This window comes from Mytilus trossulus, chromosome 14, assembly GCF_036588685.1.
Source record: "Mytilus trossulus isolate FHL-02 chromosome 14, PNRI_Mtr1.1.1.hap1, whole genome shotgun sequence".
In the NCBI taxonomy this organism is placed as follows: Eukaryota; Metazoa; Mollusca; class Bivalvia; order Mytilida; family Mytilidae; genus Mytilus; species Mytilus trossulus.
In genome coordinates, this window is record NC_086386.1 from 33,356,027 (window position 1) to 33,379,743 (window position 23,717).

The 23,717-nt window shown below is 32.9% G+C and overlaps 2 protein-coding genes across 3 annotated transcripts in view; both read right to left on the reverse strand.

The window, feature by feature from the left end:
• The window catches only part of LOC134696061 (uncharacterized), a 216,711-nt gene extending 211,994 nt beyond the window's left edge, over positions 1-4,717 (reverse strand). The window contains exon 1 of the mRNA XM_063557633.1: positions 4,707-4,717. The gene's annotated coding sequence lies outside the window, so the exon portion shown is untranslated. The remainder of the gene's footprint in view (positions 1-4,706) is intronic.
• Positions 366-23,220, reverse strand: LOC134696062 (uncharacterized). Of its 2 annotated transcripts, none has more exons than XM_063557634.1 (3): positions 23,085-23,220; positions 14,812-15,614; positions 366-3,451 (listed from the first exon to the last, which is right to left on the reverse strand). In XM_063557634.1, the coding sequence occupies exons 1-3, from the start codon at positions 23,121-23,123 to the stop codon at positions 2,419-2,421; spliced, it is 1,875 nt and encodes a 624-aa protein (XP_063413704.1). In that variant the 5' UTR covers positions 23,124-23,220; the 3' UTR covers positions 366-2,418. The 2 variants fall into 2 exon arrangements, with proteins under 2 accessions (XP_063413704.1, XP_063413705.1); XM_063557635.1 differs by lacking the exon at positions 23,085-23,220 and adding an exon at positions 22,772-22,874.
• Between the last annotated feature and the right edge of the window lie 497 nt (positions 23,221-23,717).

Sequence of the window (23,717 nt, forward strand, 5' to 3'; positions counted from 1 at the left end):
TCTTTTGATGCCTTTATTATTCCCCTATCAATAGATGCTAGTGTTTTGAAAAGTTAATTACTTTGAAACCGAGTAGCCAAATCGCATAAGTTTTCATTTTTAAGTTTGTTTTTCAGATACCATAAGCAAAAGTCAACTATATTTCATACTCATATTGATTGTGAGGTTAAATATTTTTCTGGCAAAGTTCAACTGACGACCTCATTCTCATGGTCAACGTATAGTTGTATTGGTTAATTTTGTTTGATAGAAACTAAAAGTACAAGGTCGAACAATTTGGTATTTTGAATGAGTATATAATGTACATGTATATGTATTTCCCGTTTGATTTATCTGATTTTGACCTCATTTTCTAGAAACATCAAGGAAAGAAAACGAGTATGATATCAATTAACCTGCAATAATGTATACAAACGTTCAGAATTATTTTATTTCTAAGACAAAATTAAAATAAAGGGAAACAATTCTAATATAAATATTGGCAATTTGCGATTTCAAATTCAGTGGACAAAAATCAAACTCAAACAATACATTTTGTTCATTGTTACTTTGCACCCACCATTGCATTTTTTTATAAAATGGATTTTTTTTTTAAATACATAGTATTGAAAAATTTCCCTCATATCTACATCTAAATAGGTAATCCGTAAAGATTCGGTTGACTCATCAAACGAATATGTACTTTGAAATCGGTTACTGCTTTAACCTTTCTACCTTTAAGAAGAAGTCCAATCAAATTTCAACCAGTAGTCGGCACTTCTGTATTGACATAAACTACCATTGCTAATGTCAGATTAAGAGATTAACTACTAAGTATATACAAAATGTTGTCTGAAAAAGTTTCGATATAATCATTAGGACTTCTACAACAGAAAAAGAGTACCTCGGTTGTATTTGGAAAAAATTTCCTGAACTTTTGGTTCTCAGTGCAACTTTGTACTTTTTGGCAACTCTTATTTTAACGTCACTGAGGAATTTTTATAGAAGAAACGAGCGTCTGACAAACGAAATTTATTCAGTTATTTTTGCTCATTGAAGTATAACAAGAAATAATACCCATTGTGATGCAAGTTATTTGGCAGATTATCATCCGATATTTACACCGTGGTACATTCTCGATTTTCTAATGCCTCTCCAGTAGAGTATCATGAATATTAACAAAAAATTCGCAAACATTGTAACAAACATGAAATAATACGTGTAAGTTATAAGTAAAATCACCAAAATACTGAACTCTGAGGAAAATTCAAATTGGAAAGTCTCTAAACAAATGTCAAAATTAAAAGCTCAAACACATCAAACGATAACAACTGTGACGGTCATAATCCTGACTTTGTACAGACATTTCTTATGTAGAAAATGGTGGATTGAACCTGTTTTTATAGCGCTTAACCTATCACTTGTATGACAGTCGAATCAAATTCCATTCTATTGACAACGATGCGTGAACAAAATAAACAGAAATAATGGGTAAAAAAGACAAATTAGGGGTAAAGCAGTCAACATTGTGTTAAAATCTTATAATCAATCACAATAAAAAAAAAATATTATAGTAAAAACTGTCATGCATTATATTTTACAAGTAGTTTTTGGTATTAACTCTTATTCTATGCTTGTACCCTGCAGTTAGTTGACAAGTAAGACAATATTAGTATATGTTCAGAAGGTGCGCTGATTATTTTGCGGCGGGAACCTACCCTTTATTCTTGATAATTTATAAGGAATTTGATGTTTTAATTCATGATGATACAAAAAACTATACAGTCAAGCATTAGACAAATCCCGAAGCAAAATAAATCTAGTTTATTTCGATTTACAGTGTGTTTGTTAACACGATGCATTAGTTCAAAACTAGCTGAAGGCTCTGTTGTACCCGGAATATGGCTCCTGTCTGAATGCATAAGCTAAAATAACATCATCATTTCAAAAATCAAATAGGGCAACAAAACTAAAAGAAAACGTGCGTATAATTTTTTACGTCAGATGCGCGTTTTGTATACAAAAGACTCAGTGACAAACAAATCTAAAAAAATGACGTAATTTACAGAACAAGTTATACAGAAACATAACAAACATTTACACAATATTGTTCACAATATCTGTTAGATAAACTATCCGAAAAGAGTATATTATTCGAAAGCACTTTATTTTATTCGGATAATTTGACAATAAACGATCAAATTGGAAGCTCAAAACATTACATTTTACTTATAATCCACCAACATTAAGACGCACGGCAAATGTTAAATAATCAAAGGATGTCTACAAAATGAATAAAAACTATACAAAAAGAAAAACAAAATTTAACACTATAGCAGTGAATGTATCTGGTTCCGGTAAAATGTTCTGGAATTACGCTTGACCTCTACCAAAAACCATTAACACAAAGGAATATATCAACCGCAAATTAGACTTAGGTTATGATGTTGTTTGATAACATGACTCGCAAGGTTTTCCGTAACTTGGTCCGCAACTACATTTCAAATTGGAATAGTTGCAATAAACCATGCCACTCCAACCTTGAAATTTACCTAATTTACCAAGCCGCTGCATTTCACCAACTGTTAGCTCTTTAATAGTTCTACAAGATGGACAGTTTGCACCATTGGCTGGACCACAATGACCATCAGTAAATGATCCAAGGGGATGATTGTGGTTTGCCATTACTCCCCGTCCGCAATATAAGAACGCAGTTTCCTTGCTTACTTTTGGTTTGTAATCCTTGGTAATACAGGGAGGAAAAAGTAAGTTAAGGACTACTTTGTCGAGCTCACTTAAGCCTTCTATGTTTGGATCTTCTACTTGAAAGGACCAAATACCCTTTTCAATCAGATTCATCGATCCTAACAATAGAATACTATACGGATCAAATCTCATAATGACTCGGTTTTCGTTTTTATCTGGTAGCTTACTGACTGCAAGTATCGAGTACAATCTCGTTATTTCATGACGAAATCCTATACTTTGTAGAATTGGAAGCATTGCCGCTGTTTTCATTAGCTTGGATGTGCCTTTAAAATTATGTCCGAATGCGATTTCCGCTACATAGTGCGATACCCTTTTAAACCAAGATATATAAATCGTATTAGGTGATGCCGCATTGTCAATCATAACAACATTAGCTTCGGTTCGATCTTTAGTAACAGCAATGACCAACCCTGGCACGTTCATATTTAACTCTTCAATTGACGACACAACGAAACGTCTCCAGTTTGAATTGATTTCTATAAAAACTCGAACAATTTTCGGTGTATATGAACTACTTAGTTCGTTCATCATCTGACTTTTGTAAAATAAAATCAGCGATTGTGTATCATTCAGCCTCCTTAAATTGTTTATTTTATCCTTCAAAAAACAAGTTTTGTTCCTAAATATTTTTCCATGGCTCAGTACAGATTCAAAAACAATACCTGACAAAACATCATTTTCATCTACGACGACACTTCCATCTCTGTAATGAAAGAAATGGTCTATTTTTGTAATTTTGTTTCTTTATAAAGAAAACATCCTGGTCTGTAAAGGTAAAAAACGATTTACTAAATAATAGTACATGTACAAGCTTAATTGGTATTGAATAAAGGACAGTCAGATCCATCTCAACCCCGCCGATTTGTAATTGAGACACCAAGCTGTATGTGCTTACATTGTTTACCATACCCATTGATATTTTTTGCCTCAAATTAAATCCGAAATTCAGCTTCTTCCCCACGAGAAAATTTCCAAATCCTTAAAAAAAATCTGGCATAATATGTATTCCAATAAGTTTTACATTTCCCCCAAACAGTGATGACATTGGTAGTAATGTTTTTCCTTAAGCAATTGCATCACTTAATAGAACTTGATAACACGTGGTCCCACAATAAAATGCACAAGCGTATTAAAAACTTTTTTTTACAAAATTCTCGTTTTGATGATCATAGCTAAATCAAAGAGCAGATTGCTCTGAGGGATACGATTGTCGTTGTTTCATTCAATTGACTGACACATGTATACTTGTAGCTGGATAATATTATTTTCAAAACTAATTCAACTGCACATGTAAAATAGTTACAAAATAGCCAATCCCGGATAAAAGTGTATGAACAATGTAATTAGGTCTATTGTGTTTTATTTTTGTACTATCAATTCCAAGTTTACTTTCCACAGCAGTCACTGAGACTAAAACTGGGAGAAGGTATAAAAAAAAATTCACTTCGTATCTTATCACCTATTTTCCTCCGTTAATTCTAGGAGGAACCCCATTCCTCACTCTTTAAATATTTAATTTCCTTTGGGTCAGTGATCGACGTGTTGTTATTCAGAATTCACGGAAATTACTTCCGGAAGGGAGACAACTCGAAACGATAATATGGAAGACTCCATTTCGCCTGAAGGGTGTTATACGATGAGGACTACATTTATTTCAAATTTAAATTATGCAAATGATTTAAAATTATGCAACAATAACCTTCAATAGCAGACATTAATAGAAAAGATCCCATGAGTTATAAATTAATTAATTGAGTGGAGAATCCAGAGCAACCATTCAATGTAAAACCCCTTGAAGTCAAGAAAACTATACACATGCGCATAATTTCCAAAACAAACCCTGGAGCAAGAACGTATATTTTAATGTTTATTAAACGACCTAAATGGATCTCTTTTTCTTAATGGAAGTACAATCTCAAATATCAGTGTCATAACGGTAACATATAAGAAAAACTCCACTTCAGTTCCTATATGACAGAAATAGATTTATCGGAATTCAGAGAACTCTCGCATTTAATCAAAACTGGAAAATCCCTCTGACGTGTTTCTTAATTTATAAAAATACTTAATATAAATACTGCTTAATTCTGATTTTCTCTGTTGTTGAAAACACGCATTTAAGTCAAGGGAATTATCATACATGAAGATTATGAAAAGAACATTATAGGAAATTTGTGTAAGTTCAATCCCATTGTTTGTTTTTATCTTTTAAAGCAAGACAAGCATAAGAATCGGAGATGTTCTTTAATGTTTGGAATAAAACGATTGACGTGAGGGCAATGCTCTGAGCCACCGGTATAAGTCTACAGATTGTTTGAAAGCAATCGTTTCCCAAAAATGTAACTATAAGTATTGAATGCCTCTTTTTGTAACTTCATAGGGTTGTAAAAGCGTTGACCGTGCGCACATTTTTAGAATAAGCGTTTTCGCGCTTCATACAAAATGTATTTCGGTCAACGCTTCTACACCCCAATGAATTTACAAAAAGAAGCATTCAATTCTAAAATGCACATACTTTTGAATATGTGCACATGATTTTTTTCTACATATACACATACTTTTCATTAATATGAGCATAGTTTACGTTATATGCACTTACTTTTTATTTATAGATGAACATACTTTTTCTACATGGGCGTTTTTCAATAAAAGCGCGATTTTCAGACCTAAAAAAATGGCAATTCAACTTGTCTAAAATTGTGTTGCAAGAGTTATTTTGAAATACCTCTATTATAGACCTAGTTGTAAACAAAACGTGCAATCTTAAATACTCTTTAAAATGATATTATTTTCATAATTTGTGTACTGTTTCGTAGGGACATTTGTCCCTTACGAAACTGCTTCTAAACACACATCTTATTGCAATTTTAAATGTCTCCTATAGACATTCCAGTTTGTTTCCTTTATAAACAAGAAGATCTCACTTTATTTCTGAATTGGAGAACCACTTATTATCGATAAAGATTAGACAGTACTTAACATATGAAGGTACAACTCATGTTACCACTTGACTACGGGTGTCATTCGGTTTATCTAATGATCGTGAAAGAATATCTAACGGCGGTCAAGTATTGAGAGACGATCGTGAAAGTTCTGGTAACGGATCGTGAAGGACATTTAATCGAGAAGACATATGAAAGGTCAATACATATTCTAATTTAATTAATTACACAGACAAATTTACAAAATAAAATTATCTGTCAAAATGGTTCAACATTATGATCAGTATGTGAGAATATCCAGTTTTAAAAGTAGTTATTACAAAACAACAAAAGGCAGATTGCTTCTCGACATTTCAGTGACATAAAAAATTTGAACAAACATGATTTTTTTACAAATTCGACTAGAAAAACTACTTTAATACGAATAAGGACATTCTGTTTGAATTAATCAAATGGTTCTCATAGTTATTTTGTATAAACATAATCTGAAACTTGGTAAATAAAGAACTATTTACACAAAAAATGCTCATCGGATCGTGAAAGATCACGTACCGCATTTTTGAAGATTGTGAAAAGGATCGTAAAAGATCTGATGCTACGAAGACATTCAAATTATTCATCAATTACATCATAATTAATATTTGTTATTTACAATGAGAAAAGCTGTATAGGTCAACATCCTCAATAGATTTAAGCTTTTCAAAGTATTAATACTTTCATAAAAATGAAATGTAAAATAGTTGGATGATTGTAGGATGAAGCTTTTTACTGTCATGTGAAGTACTCACTTATTACGAGCTATAGGATACCCACATTTTGTATATTGGATTCTAAAATCTACATGTCCGTCAGACAGGATTCACCTGACCCCGAATTTGCCTAATTTCATGGATGAAGATTCATTTTTGTGGTTAAGTCCGTATCGCGGATTTGTTAAGCTTTATGATAACTGTCTGTTGTTATGATTGCGGGGTGTACATTTCCGACTACTGCAAGGTTTCAAATAACATCGAACTCATTATCATGCATCATTCGGCAATGCTCGTTTTATGTTGTATAGCCTTTCGGATATATACCTGTATGCTATAGCGCCATGGTATTTCGTGTATAGTGTACATGTCTGTCTACATGTTTCATATATGACCATGATGACGTCAATTGTATCTGCTATATTGAATAATTGCAAGATGTATATGTCTGGCTATCGGTCAGGGTTCATATACTTTTTACCTTATGTTTCGAATTAATTTGCCAATCATAACTTTTGTCAGATCTAAGGCCCTGTAACGATCGGAACACATTTATTTGGTCCACGGGATATTTGTAGAGATATGTATGTCATGGTTTATCTGACCTTGCACTCTTTTATGAACCATTGACAATCATAATTTAAAAAAAAGAAGATGTGATATGATTGCCAAAGAGACAACTATCCACAAAAAACACAAAATGACACAGACATTAACAAGTATAGGTCACCGTATAGCCTTCAACAATTAACAAAGCCCATACTGCATAGTCAGCAATAAAAGGCCCCGATATGACAATGTAAAACAATTCAAACGAGAAAACTAACAGCCTTAAATATTTGTATAAAATCAAAGCGCTGTAAGCACTGTAGGCAGTTAACCAAAAAACAAGGCAAACATAATTATGAAAACTGTGGCAATGTTGTTTCAACTTTTTTTTTTTTTGAAGATTTAAAAGAACAAACATTTAACATTCATATATAATTGTACATTTATGTTCATTTAATGAATTAAACATTAAGGCAAATTCATATTTTATCAAGGTTTTCAATAGCAACGCACATGACCACGTATGGTCATGCGTCTTTAATGAGTCAGCAGTGGTACAAATTTGCAATGATTGCAGTTCTTCCACTTGATCGTAATTGTTCGTATTAGTTGACTGTTAGTGGTTCAAGTTGACTTTAGTACAAGCTTGTAAAAGTATGAATCGACTTGCTTCCCTGGAAACAAAAACTTAGTTTGTGTTGTACAGTACAAAAGTTATGAGACACAAATTAGACAAATGTTTACTACTACAGAGATCAATGGTGAGGTCTGACTGATAAATATAAATGACTCCCACCTTCACCCCAAGTCCTTGATGTCTAAGTTTGTAATAAAATGACAGGTGTTAGGGTCTAGCAAAGTGATATGCATATGTGTCGCCTATGATATGGACCTTGTATGTCATGCAATCTTTTTTGAAATGATAACCAGGAATGAATATGGTTTAGGCGTTAGTATCTCAACCTTTTACAAGTTCTCAAAACACACACAAGAGGGTGTGGGGTGACCCTAGGGACTACCCCTAATTTTCATTTGATTTTTTATATTGTCCCATACATGAATATATATGGTTTATTGGTGGGGATCTCGACCGTTATCAAGTTTTCAAACAGGAGGGGGTGGGGACCCCGGTGACTTCCCCTTTATCTAATTTGATTTGTTATATTGTCCAATACATGAATATATATGGTTGAGGAGTGGGGATCTCATCTGTTTCTAAGTTATCAAACAGGAGTGGGTAGGGAGACCCTAAGGACTCTCCCTATATTTCATTTGATTAGTTCTCATACATGAATATATATGGTTTAATCTAAAGGTGGGGATCTCGACTGTTTCCAATTTCTCAATCAGGTCACTGCAGGGACTCCCCCTATATTTCATTTAATTTAAAGTTGTGGATCCCAACTGTTTCAAAGTTCTTAAACATGAGGGGTAGGGTGACCACAGGGACTTCCCCTATATTTCATTTTGGTCTGTTGTGGATAGTTGTCTCATTGGCAATCATACCACATCTTTTTTATATATAAGAAAATTCCAGCTATTTTAACTGACCTATCAAAACTGAGAAGAAAAAAATACCCCTTGAAATTGCAGTAATATGTTTAACTTGAAAAACATTTAACATGCATAACCAACATTTATCACTGATAAAAAAAATTTAAACTGTTAGATAAACTGCTACCACTGTCACATTGTATTGGATTTTGACACTATAATTGATGTACAAAATATTTTCTGCTTTTTCATCTTTTATATATATATATCTGAGACTACTTTGTTATAGTAGTCTCAGAATATATCTTTTGGTTTTCAATTCTAGTGTTTATATTTATTGACCATGCATAGATGTATTTTGTCACCTGTCTGGATTTTCCAGTTTAAAATAGCCAAAACCCGGGTTTACCCTTATCCGCTTCCGGAATCGGATCCGATATTGTAATCTCGCGGCAGCCATTTTATTTTCAATGTTGTTTTTGACAGAGAGTGAGATGCGATTTAACTCGGATTAACACATTATTAATCAGCGGTTTTCTGTATAAAGCTAGCGGTTGAACAAATTGAACATCGCTCTCATGAATGGGAATGATAAAAATAAGTTTGAGATCGTTTATTGATCTTTATTAGGAAACTTTGGTAAAAATGTTTGCAAAGTTATTTTTTTTATTTTCTTTAAAGGTCCGTCGGGCATGTAGGGCGTAGGTAGTAACCAAGTAGAAAGTCCGACTGCAAAATGTGAAGGTCGCAGACCTCGGACCACCGCTAATTTGAAACCTTGCGTCCAAATTGAAAAGATACGAAATTTTCGTTTTCTGATTCAAAATTGCCGCCAACAGCGTGATCAGTTGAACTTATATAATAGACTACTGACGTATACATACGTAGTTGACTACGTGTTGACGACAAACAATATTCCTACGACTTTTGCAATTTGGGAAATCTTAACTACTTGTCTTTCGAGATTTTCGGCGATGAAATATTTCATACATTTGTTCTTTGACATCTTAGCCAAAAGCTCAGGGGAGAATAAACTACATACATGTAAGGATTTCTAATGTGCTCTACTTCCTATGTGCAACTTCAAAACTTTTGGGAAAATCGACGATCATTTAAGGTTTTTCTGGTCATATTTTTTGTAATCCAGAATGAAAAGTATGAAAAAACGGTCCAATAAGTTATAAATAATATAGTAGCCAGCTAGATGATAACAATGGCACATATTTCAGCATTTATTGGGTAGCACACAAATCCAGGGTGCTCGCATAAGGCAGCTTAACTGCCTAAAAAAATAACGAAAAACAAATATGTAACACATAAATAAACGACAACCACTGAATTACAGGCTCCTGACTTTGGACAGACACATAAATAAATAATGTGGCGCGGTTAGACCTGTTAGCGGGATCCCAATCCTCCCACTAACCTGAGACAGTGGTATAACAGTACAACATAAGAACGAACTATAAAAATCAATTGAAAAGGCGTAACTCATCAGACGGACAAAAATACATTAAGTACATTAAGCGCATTTGACACTTCTAGTAAAACCCTTGATATTATAGACGTTTCAAAAATTAACTATCATAAGTCAAGCAGACGAGACATTACAGCATTTGCGCTCTGGTATTCTATAGTCTGTAGTATATAGTTAAATCAATCCACATCTGCGTTGTATATACAGAACTTAAGAAAGTACTGTTGCACAAAATGTTGGTTATCGTTCAATCTCAAATTACTCATGAAAGATGATATTTTGCTGTAATTTTACGTTTGATGGATATCATTTTGGTTTGAACATTGCATATCCATATTATTGGCTAAATAGTGTCGGTCTGTCTGAATTGCAATTGATCGATTCTCAGAGCTAAATCTTTCAAACTTATTCAGAGACGTTTTTAGTTGTTGGGGTTTTTTTTTTAACTTTCGAGGTAAAGTGTTGCATAAAAAAATAGCTTTAATGTTCATCCTTATTAAAATAGGTACAGGCTTCAGCCAGTTGCAGGTTTATCAAATGGTAAAAGAAATACTGATTTCTGATTACTAGTAATAAGTCTGGTCACGTATTATCTTTCACGATCAAAATAATGCGTTGCCTGAGCTTTCACGATCAAGTTTGATGGATATTCAACAAATTCAAGATTTTCCTATACAAATTAATGCTTTTAAAAGAAGAACATACCTTAATTTTACTGTACTATTAGATACACCAAAGATTAAATTTCAAATATATCCCGATAAACTGAAATATAACCATTATAGGTACAAAAGGCGTGTTATTTGTAATTAATTTCATAGACACGCATTGCGCCTTTTGTGTTTTTTCAAAAAGTACTTCATATTTTCTTTATTTTCTTTCACAGTTATGTTGAGGAAGTTAAACCATTTTGACAGACATATTGTTTTGTTCGGATTTGTTCCGCGTAATGAAAATTAAGCGATTTTTTCAAAGATTCTGAACTACAATGTACATTAAATGTCTTTCACGATCCGTCACCAGAACTTTCACGATCGTCTCTCAATACTTGACCGCCATTAGATATTCTTTCACGATCATTTCAATCGATAAACCGAATGACACCCGTGTTGATGCGTGTCGTAGTTTACAAGCCGTTTCGTATTTGACATTAACCCTATTCAATGTTAACAAAAACATACTAAAAATTACATGAAACTAACCCATGTTATTTGTTTTGCACGAATATAATTGAAAAAAGAGTAAAAAAAGACTGCATGGTAGTGGTAGCACTACGAAACGTTTTTCTCCCAAACTTGTTTCGTAGGTGACCGTTTCGTAGGGGACATATTCACATGGTTTTTTCCCACAATCCCTATATTACAATAGAAACAAGACTGATTACATTCTTCAAAGCATGTACAAATGAATTAAGCTGTATACTCATTTTTTGTTTTCATAATTTTAAAACCAGATACTGAAGGAGATTTTACCTGTTTCGTAGTATACATTAACAAAAATACGGTTTCACTCTAGTCCATTTGATGTGCTCAATTTTTCTTACAAACAATTTAACTGCCGTTACAAAATCATAACTTCTTTTGTTTATATCTCTTTCAAGCAAAATTACATTGATTTTATTTAAACTGTGTATTAGCAAATTTTAAAGGACACACCTTCGGAAATTAAAAATCCTATTTTAAAAGCTGCTAATTAAAATATGTTAGTTCTAAACAAACTTGAATTATTGAAGAACTTATATTAAGTAAATAAAAAATAATATTTATTTCTACATTTTTTACGATATTTTAGAGTATGAATGTTAAACAGGCGGTTAAGAACATGCCATTTTGGTTGTTTTGGACCATTCAGGAATCAATATTTTATCAATCCCTTTTAAAATAGACTGTTTCTTTGAATACAAATGTCAAATTTTATTCAATAAATTGACTGCACACTTAATTACTTGTAAAGATCAAACACATTTTTTTAAGTGGCTAGGAAAAGAAAACACGTTTTTAATAATAAAAAAAACCGCCCATATATGCACAAATGAAGTATTCACATGCAGAACTACATTTGTACATTCATATGTAGAATAAGTATGTGCAAATAAATTTTAAAAAAATACGCTTATATGTGCATATATAGAAAAGTAAAAATGTATGTGCATATAAGATAAACGATGTGCATATGACCATTGACCTATAATATTGGTTTACTTTTTGAAACTGTTATTTGGATGGAGAGTTGTCTCATTCGCACTCACACCACATCTTCATATATCTATGACAGTGCATACAGTGTATATAGAATAAAAGTATATGCATATTAAAAGTTATCTATGTGCAAATATATTTTTTTTAAATGCGCATATATGTGCATACATAGAAAAGTTTATTACGTAATTATGTACGTTTCTCAGAAGTTATAACGCAGTAGGTCATCTATATGTGGCACATTTTCATGATTCATAATTCTTTGATCAATGTAATTTTTTTCTATAAAGAGTGTATAAGAATGGCCCACTGAATTTCCTGATGCCTTAAAAGATCACAGTTCAACTGTAGAAATATGTCAAACAAATTTAAAGTTTAAATACGTTTGACATATCTACATGTGGATAAGGGTGATACTTGCTCAAACTATTCAGGTTTTTACATTTAAGTAATTTGTAATCTTTGAATTTAATAAACTTGTAAACTGTGTAAAAGTTTCAATGTCAATGAACCATGATGAGGGGTTGGGCTTTATAATCTCCACAGAAATATGACTTGGTATTGCCAGTAAATGTTAAAAGTCAAAAGACAATTACTGATGGGACAGGGCCAAATAATATCTATAAAATAGAACTGATGTTCCAATACTTATACAACTGCATACAAAATATAATTGAACCACCATGCACTTGTGGTTCGACATAAACTAGACCTTGTCACAAACTTATAATACATTGCAAAGCCAACGCCGACGCCGTTAAAATAAAATGTATACGTGAAAGCTTTTAAAAGGTGGGAATACATGTATCATATAGGATATGAAGTGCTGCAGTTATGAACTATGATTTGTCTGATTTACTCTGCACTTTTTGTTTTGCGTCTACATTTTCAGCATTTTGGGATTAAGGTCAGAGTGTAAAAACAAAAAACAAATATGATTTTTTACTAGTTATGAAGGAGCAGAACTGTAGTACGGCAGGTGACTTATTGCATTTTATAGTTTTTACCTTTGTGTATAAGCTTTAGCAAACTAAGAAAAGGCAAAAGTTAAATTAGAGTGCAGCAAAATAAAATGAACAGATGGAAGGACAGACGGTAAAACAGACGATCAAGGTTAATACATGTATAATGCCCCATACGCCTATCAGCCGGGCATAAACAAAAAATAGTTTTTCCGTCTTTGATTCTTTCTATTACATCATGATAATAGAAAATAATTCATATTTTGAGATCTATACTGAGGGTTATCATTAAAATTGGTAAAGAAAATGGCAATTTAAATAAAGTTTTATAAGAATATATTTTTACAACTTTTGACCCGTTATCACTGAATTGTTAGGACAACAACTACTGAAATTAACTTGCAATTAGTGGTAATAATCCTTGTGTTATAATAAAATACAAACACATCGCCTCCTTCAACGCTTTGACATGAAAAACAAGTGACTATAGATGGAGACAATTGAACAACATACATCATTAAGAAATTCCCAATAAACATTATTTTAATGATATTTGAACCCTTAGTTAAGTTTGAAAAAAAAACAGAAAAGTTTAATAAGAATTGTAATTCTCATGTTGAAAAACTATGGTCAAACTGAGAAAAGTATTCACATGCAGAACTACAGTTGTACATTGATGTGTAGAAAAAAAGCCTATGCATATGAAGTTAATTATGTGCAAATATATATTAAAAAAATGCGCATATATGTGCATATATAGAAAAGTATGTGCATATAAGGTAAACGATGTGCATATGTAGGAAAAGTATGAGCATATATTTATAAAAAGTAAGTACATAATAATTATATGAAGTAAACTATGTTTGGTCGGGTTGTTGTCTCTTTGACACATTCCCAAATTCCATTCTCAATTTTATCATATATATGAAAAGTGTGTATATATATAGAAAAACATGTGCAGATATTGGAAAGTATGTGCATTCATGTTTATAAACATATTAAGTTCGTATTCGGCAGCTACGGCGCTCCATAAAATAGTCTCTTAAGCAAAACAGCGCATGTCTATAAGATCACATGTAACTAGTGCGCACAAGTTATGTAACTTGTAACTTGTGCGCACAAGTTGTAGTTTTATTTTTGCATGGCACTCCAGGGCTTCCGTATATATGTGCCTATATAGTGAATACCACGATTAAAAGAGAAACAGAAAATACACGTATCCATACATATTTCAGATAACAGATATCCTTCATTAGAACGAAGGAAAATATAAAATGATTCTAATCAACTTATGAAATTACTGAAGGCAATCAGGAACTTAAATTGTTTTTTAATTGCCCCAACCTTGAATACTTTTGACATTTCAAAGTGATCGCAAATTTAAAATTTACAATAAAGGCTGCTCATTTATATAAATCAAAATGTAAATAACACATTCATATGCGGGGGTTACATTGTAGCACTGTGTGGTTTAAGCAACATACAGTGTATTTTCGTTAATCTAATTTCGTACCAATGTTTTTGTATCTTGTATTTACTGTTTCATTTTTATATGTGTGCTGTATTTTTAGGCAACTTATTTTTAATTGTGTAAGGCGTCGTTTTTGGTAACGACTCAGCGCCCTTGCAACAAATATCTAGAGGTTACATGTATTTATATATAATAACTATTAAAATGTAAATACGACTCACTTGATTTCAACCTTGCCCATCAATGCTCTTACTTCATCTTCTTTTGCCATCGACTTGGTGTACTTAAAAGTGTGTGGTATTGGGATAAAAGGAATTTTCATCTTTTCAAAACTTCCTTCTAATGACTTGATTTCAAGTAGTAAACCAATAGTGTCTTTGCTTGTCCTTATTTCTGCCTCTTTACACCTGAGACTTTTGGTAAATTCTTTGGCATCGTTTGTCTCCTTCACGGCTGCTTTTAACAAAGATTTCTGCTCTAATGAATTTGTATTTACGTCTTGTATCATTTGATCAACCACTTTGTCGACCTTCATTTTAATGGCTTCACCGTCTCTTTGGATACTTTCTATTGTAGAATTTACGCTTTCATCTAAGATGACTTCATATTGATCTATCTGGCTATCACTATTTTCTATTTTAATGACTTCGGCAGTATTAAGCGTTGATTTAAGAGAAGCCAAAAATGTGTTTTTCTTTTTTGAAACAGTTTCTTCAATATCCGCCATTGAGTGTCCCTTGTGGCTTTTGACTGTGCAAATACGACACACTGGAACATCACACTCATCACATATAAAAACATGTGACTCGTTATGGTCTTGACAGAAAAGTGTTGTGTCTGGTGCTGCATTTGTAGAGTTCTTGAATCGGTGATCTCGACAAACAGCAATCCGCAAATGACTCGTTTTGCAATTTGGACAGAAATACTGGTTGCAATCTAAACAAAATTGACTCCCACGTGCACTCATGCACATTTCACAGAAGTTTTGTTTTGCGCTTTGAGCCATTTTCGGAGATTCTAAAACCTATAAATAAAACAAACAAAATATTTATTATTTTGCATTTTGAATTATTTTTGCTTTAATTACAAAGATTTATTCCTCTGTAAGTGATAATTCTATAATATGTTCACAGTTCAAAAAATCTGTTAACAGCAAAGCCTTTTATTGCTCAATGGTGGGAATGAGGTTTAATAAAGGCCTATGATAATCTGAATAATATGTACCGAAATATTGGTCAGTCATCTAAACAAACGTAACTATCCTTATCTGAATATAAAGACTACTATTTCTTTTGATGTCAATAGATATAGGAAGATGTGGTGTGAGTGTCAATGAGACAAATCTCCATCCAAATAACAATTTAAAAAAGTAAACCATTATAGGTTAAAGTACGGCCATCAACACGGAGCATTGGATCACACCGAACAACAAGCTATAAATGGCCCCAAAATTACTAGTGTAAAACCATTCAAACGGGAAAACCAACGGTCTAATCTATATAAACAAGATTTTCTTTTAAAATTAAATACTCGTCACAAAGCAAGAATGTGTCCATATTACACCAACGCCCACTCGCACTATCATTTCTATGTTCAGCGGACCGTCAAATTGGGGTCAAAAATCTGATTTGGTATTCAAATTAGAAAGATCATATCATATTAGGGAACATGTGTACTAAGTTTTAAGCTGATTGGAGATCAACTTCATCAAAAACTACCTTGACCAAAAACTTTAACCTGAAAAGGGACAAACGAACGGACGGAATAACAGACGAACGGATCCACAAACCAGAAAACATAATGTTCCTTTAGTATCGTAAGTGGGGCATAAAAATGTCCATCGAAAAACAAAACCCAGTTGTCTTTCTGAAACAGAAAAAAGTCGTTAAATTTAATCGTTAAAAAAACCCAGAAAAAACAGAACAAAATCGTTAATTTTTTGGATGCTAGGTAAAGACCTTACAAAATATCAAATTGCACAGCCAATCTTGTAAACTTCTAAATTCAAATGCTTTATTACCGATGTCCTTTCAAGATAAGGTTAATAAGGAACAGTAAGAAATAAATGGGTGATCACCTTTGAACAATAACGTTTAATAGTTAGTAAACTTTTAAAGGCCTCGAAATGACAAATGTGAAACAATTCAAACGAGAAAACTAACGGCCTAATTTATGTACAAAATAATGAACAAAAAAAAACTACAACGTAGCAACAAACGATCGATTTATAACCACTAAATCACAGGCTCCAAACTTGGGACATGCTAATACGGAATGTGGTGGGGTGAAACTAGTTTGATGGCGACAACCAACCTCCCCCCCCCCTCCCCGCCAAAACCTGAGATTATATTGTGTAACTTATGATAAAAACATAAAAACACAAACTATGAAAATCAGTTCCCAACAGTTAATAAATTTATGTGCGGTATGCGTATGAATTTTCGGATCTATTTTAGTCAATTGTTTTTTTTTTGTTTTTTTTTGCCTGTTAGTATCAGAACTATTCTTGTCTTATTTATATACATATATAAAATATGAGTCAGTTTAGATCAGAAATTAGAAGCAGAGTTGTACAAGAAAAATATAGCAAGTTGGCACATAAATATGTTATGTTCGTTTGAACAGCGTGAATTAAGAACATAATGCATTTTAATCATTATGTACATGTATTATATATTTGTAAAGTCATCACTTTTCAAGATATTGAATATTGAAAGATGAGTATAAAATTTTCCACTCGTAGAAAGTTTAGAAAGTTAGAAAGCTTACGAAATGGTATACATATAAAAATTCATTCACGTACGAAATTAAATAGGTATAAATTCTCCCTTAGATACAAATGATGTACATGAAAATATTCCGCGAGGTACGAAATAGTAAAGGTACAAAATTGGGGAGGGGTGGTTGTTTAGAATTGTTAGGATTTGAAATGAATATAATTCCAAAAAAACAAATAGAACATATCTCAGAGTACTCGTAGTGACTGACAACTAGCCTAAAGCCAATAACAACTAAAAGAAAAAGAGCATGCATCTGAGACTGAATTGTCTATTAGTTCACACCCAACACCCAAAAGATTTAGTATACAGACCCCATAAACAACTTGAGAAATATATGACCTTGTGGAATGCCAAGATATTAGACCATAGTATATATCATACAGGTATCGACAAATTGCAGAGCCGCCGCCCCGCTCATGACCATATGCATATGTATATATTTTGATTTTAATTTGCTGATAACAAAACGAATATTCGTTAATACAAATAAAAACAATATTCTAAGATATAAATTCAGTGTTGAATTGATAACCTTTTAGATACTGGTTCATTTAAAGGATCAATAAGATAACTGGGATCGTCACAATAGACATCGGTGTCCTGTTGCCATTCTTCCTCCTTGCCAACTTTTCCGGGGGGGGGGGGGGGGCTGATCGATCCATTTTTTGGGGAAAGACGGCTTCAAACCGTCAATCCCCTATGGGATTGACCAGAGTGACACTCCCTCACATCATTCATTTTGTTTTTATACATATTATGGTGTGGAAAACCCCCCAACAAATCTTACTTACATTGAAGAGAAGGAGACACAGAAATGAATAGTTTGACTTTAAACACTTTTTTACACATTTCCGTTCTGTTTCTCACGAAATTATCGTATCTTGAACTCTCCTTTACACTATTTACGTTAATTTAACAATCCGGAAAAATTAGTATGACGAGATATTCTAAATATATCCAACCTACATAGTATTTTATAGTGACGTCATTCTTGGAAGAAGCAGGGATATCCTTCACCAGTTCACTGGTTATTTAAATCCATCTTAGAGATCGTGCACTAATCACAAATTTGTATTTGTTAAATCTAAACATAATATTGTTTACTGTAGATGATTTAAACATCAACATGCAATACTTTAATTTGTAGGTCAACAACTTTCAAAATAAACAAAGATCGTGGGGTTACATGAGACAGGGGAAAGAAACGATTTTATTACTTTTTTCGGGTCTCACTACTTAGAGACAAGAAGCGACAAGAAGCGTCAAGAAGACTATTTAGCAACAAGAAAAAAATATTCTTCTTGTCGCTTTTTGTCGCTAAAATTCTTTTTGTCGCTAATTAGTGAGACCACTTTTTTCTGTAAAAATTCTGAGAATCTTCCTCCAATTCAGGAGCACCTCAATTGATGAGTAATTATCCACTAAAATAAAAGTTAATGTATTTAAACACTTCAAATGTGACATTTCATTGGATTAGTAGTCTTCTATTAAAACTAAATTTTTGTGTACCTACATAATCATTGTAATGGTAAAAGAATAAATAATAAAAATTTGCATTTTGTAGTTTAAACATATTTATTATTTACAAATATTTCAAAATTATGATTTGGAAACAAGCTTCACACAGTTTACATCACTCATATTGTTTTTAGCTCACCTGGCATAGCCATGTGAGCTTATGCCATCACTTGGCGTCCGTCGTCGTCCGTCGTCCGTCGTCGTCGTCTGTCGTCGTCGTAAACTATTTCAAAAATCTTCTCCTCTGAAACTACTAGGCAAATACTTCCAAACTTTAACTGAATGTTCCTTAGGGTATCTAGTTTATAAATTGTATCCGAAGTTTTGACCCATCAACAAACATGGTCGCCATGGCTAAAAATAGAACATAGGCGTCAAATGCAGTTTTTGGCTTATATCTCAAAAATGAAAGCATTTAGAGCAAATCTGACATGAGGTAAAAATATTTATCAGGTCAACATCTATCAGCCCTGAAATTTTCAGATGAATCTAACAATCTATTGTTGGGTTGCTGCCACTTAATTGGTAATTTTAAGGAAATTTTGCAGTTTTGATTTATTATCTTGAATTTTATTGAAGATAAAGATAAACTGTAAACAGCAAAAATGTTCAGCAAAGTAAGATCTACAAAAAAGTTAACATGACCAATATTGTCAATTGACCGCTTAAGGAGTTATTGCCCTTTAAAGACAAATTTGCTCTATTTGTTCATCAAACTTGCTTAAATTAAAAAATCTTCTCCTCTGAAACAACTGGGTCAAATACTCTCAAACTTTAAATGAATGTTCGTTGGGGTATCTACTTTCTAAATTGTATCCGAAGTTTTGATCCATCAACAAACATGGCCGCTACGGCTAAAAATAGAACATAGGGTCAAATGCAGTTTTTGGCTTATATCTCAAAAACTAAAGCATTAAAAGCAAATTTGTCATGTTTAAAAATGTTCCATAGGTCATGATCTATCAGCCCTGAAATTTTCAGACGAATCTAAAAATCCATTGTTGGGTTGCTGCCACTAAATTGGTAATTTTAAGTAAATTTTGCAGTTTTTGGTTATTATCTTGAATATTATTGAATATAAAGATAAACTGTAAACAGCAGAAATGTTTGGCAAAGTAAGATCTACAAATAATCAATATGATCAACATTTAAATGGCATTTAAAAGCAAAAATAATAATTGTGAAAGGTTTAAGCAAAATGTTTCAGGTGAGCGAATCAGGCTCTTGAGAGCTTCTTGTTTTTATTAGTACCTGTTTCCCTGTGATGAGAGTTGTAACTCGGAACTTCAACAATGGAAAATTAAAACTGAATAGATTTTTCAGTCCACACTTTCTTAACCCTTACCATGCGGTACCCGTCTTTTGACGGGCGGACCCTAATAACCGTTATTTGGCTCCAATGGCGTTCCATACTTTTAGAAGTCCACTTTATGATACTTATTTTAAAAGTTATGCATGTTCCGTCAACGTTTCTCATGTATAAGTAGCATTTTGAGCACAAATACGGACTTGGAAAATTGAAATTGGCTAAAACTCGGTTTTCTGGAGGGGTAGGCTTCACATCTGTATCTTACACAAGAAGTTCAGAGGCATAAAACTGGCAAAGATAGTGCAAACCCACAGCCACATATCTGCTGATCATAATTATTATTGAAATACGCATAGGAAACAACTACCTCCGGTTTTGGGTCCATTCGAAGTCAATAATCGGCAAAAATCGTGAAATTCGGTATTTTGGGTCCAAATGACCTTCTGTAGACTGATGAATCAAGATCAGATTCACTCCGACCTAACAACTGTTGGGGTCAATTTGTTCACTAGGGTCCACTCTACACGCAGGCTACAGCTGGATACCTTAACCAGCAACCCTGGGTCTTCTGGGTCATGAGAAGGGGTGAAAAATCGGCAAAATTGACGCTTTTTGCACCTGTTGACCCACTTTAGGGCAAATTCCTGCCAAAAAAATTCCGCCACCTCACCCAGACCACCCCACCCCGTGATAACCTATATTAGATTTAAAGAAATCAATATGCTACAGCAACAGGGCTAAGCTCATTTGCATATAATTTGCATATTTTTGCAAATAAACGAAAATTATACATTTTCTAAAAACAATTCCGCATGGTAAGGGTTAAGAAAAAACTTAAAAATCCAAGAGTACTGTCACAAAAAATGGAAAATGGCCCTAGCCTGCAGTTCAGTGGTACACAATCAAGATTTCAAAAAATATTGTAGTTGTTGTGAAATGACAGAATTCAGTTGAGTTTTAGATAATTAGCTATCAACTTTAATCAAATGTTTAGATTTAGAAGATGCAGATCACTCTCATTGGTCCAAATTGAATTATAAACTAAGGAAATGAAATAACATAAACAACAATTGATTTCAATATTGTCAACCTTTCTACATGTTCTAGCTGTTCTCTTTTTCATTCTTCATATGAAAACTATCAAAAGATAACCCCACCCCCCTTTCCAAAAACATAATAAAATAGAAACAAGGGCCGTCTTTCCCCTCAGAGCTATTCAGCTCTTTGATTTTATTCTGGGGAAACCAGGATCAACACAATTCCCCACCCTGTATTAGCACGAAATGCTCATGTTTCCCCATAGCTTTTATAAAGTCGGCGACGTCAGATCGAAATTTGTATAAAAAAAAGAAGAGTAACACTTTTAGTTAGTACCAAGCCTTCATTGTATTGTAGAATATATATAGCCCAATTCACACGATAAAACTAACGGTCTCATTTATAACAAAATAATTTACGAAACAACAAGATCGACAATAACCAACACTAACCATGCATTGCACTACATGCTCCTGGCTTCGTAGTGGCAAAAATAGAAGGTGGCGGCTTTAAACATTTAATCACCCCATTAATCCAACCATGAAGAGACTGGTGGACAACTGGTGGGCATGTAGACAGAAAAGTGGACAGACAGACGGAGTGGTGAATACGAGGTCAAACTATTGAACACTGCATGCAGACAGACTTGTGGTCATAGACGGAACAATGGAAATGTAGACAGATAAGTGGATATAGACAACCATGTTGAAACATTGACAGACTGTTGAGAATGTATACATACTTTGGCTATCTCTATTGAGTTAATTTTTCAGAATTATATAAATTTAGTAGAATATATTATACTATATGGGGGAAAGATTGGCAAGGGGGAAAGTGACTATATGTATACGTATTGTCACATTTCCGCGGGGGAAGAATGGCAGTGATCCAAATTTTACCCAGATGAAAAATTGGCACATGTGAAGTTGAAAAGCATTATTATACAATGTTGTAATGACCGAAAATACCGCGAGAAACGGAGTATTTGATAAGGGCATACACAATCACAACGTTGAAAAAAATGCAATATGAAATGAACTTAACATGTTAAACATCCCCACATTCTGTATGTATGTGCCTGTCCCAAGCCAGGAGCTTGTAATCCAGTGGTTGTCGTTTGTTGATGTGTTACATATTTGTTTTTTGTTATTTTTTTGTACATAAATTATAAAACATTTTTCTCGTTTGAATTGTTTTACATTTGTCATTTTGGAACCTCTTTTAGCTGACTTTACAGAATTGGCTTTGCTCATTGGTGAAGGCCGTACGGTGACCTATTTGTGATGACAACTTCTGTGTCAGTTGGTCTCTTTTAGTGTTTCATTGGCAATCATATTTAAAAAAATCTGTTTCAATGGCCTTCAATAAAATTCCAAAGTTTTGTTTGTTTCACAGTTCGGGACACAAACTGTATAAAACCCTCTTTTCAAAACCGTATTCAATTTAGTTGAGTGTAAGATAAACGAAAGTCAAACTACCACAATACAAAGAAAATACAGACACCCGTCAAATGTCTTGTATCACTCAACTACTTACCGTATTATTTAAGAGACATTATTTTAAATTGATGCATTATTCCAATTTAATGTCACAAAAATCGTGTTCAGTGTTCGTGATTTAAACTTCCTTCTTGCTATATTATATTTAGTCGTCAAGTGTACATTATTTGCTCACGTGACAAAACCGGAAATAGGTCAGTAAATATTATTTAGTTATTTGTTTGAACTTTTTTTTAAAGCATGCCTTTCTTCGGCATACTATCTTTATACATGTACCAATTTCATATAATAATTTCTTTAAATGACAATTATAGTAGCATACATAAAAAATTATCAATTTTATGGCATACCTTGTCTTGTAAATCACATATGGTGAAGATAAATGACATAAATTCAGAAAATTGTTTGTCGCCTAAAATGCATAAAGCGTTATTTTCTGAAACCAATGTTGAAAAATCCTTACAAGTATTAAGTGCAGTATTGCAAAGCATGTATGGAACGGATATGAACTTTGCGCCGGAGATTGATTTTGATCCGTACTGTGTATCAAGGTCCGTGTAACACTTATCAATTCAAAGTTTTAAATAGTTTTGAAATTTTAGATTTTTGGAATTTTGATCAAAGTTTTAAAATATCAAAATTTCAAATTGTGTTAAAGTTTTGAAATTTTGATATTTTAACCAAGTTATTAAAATATCAAAATTCTAAATATCGTTTATAAATTTGATAGTTTAGAAATTTGACCAAACTTTTAAAATACTAAACCTAACGCGCAATTTTGATTATTTCACTTTTTGAAAGTTTGATTTTTAAATGTTTGCTTAAAATATCAAATAGAAAAGGGGCAATAAAAAGGATACCTGAAAAAGCGAAACGAAATAAAAGCGGAACGAAACGAAACAATATGAATTAAAAACATACTGATACTTAAAAGTTTATGTATGAACTGAAACGGACAGTTGAAAGCGGTGAAAAATTGGATG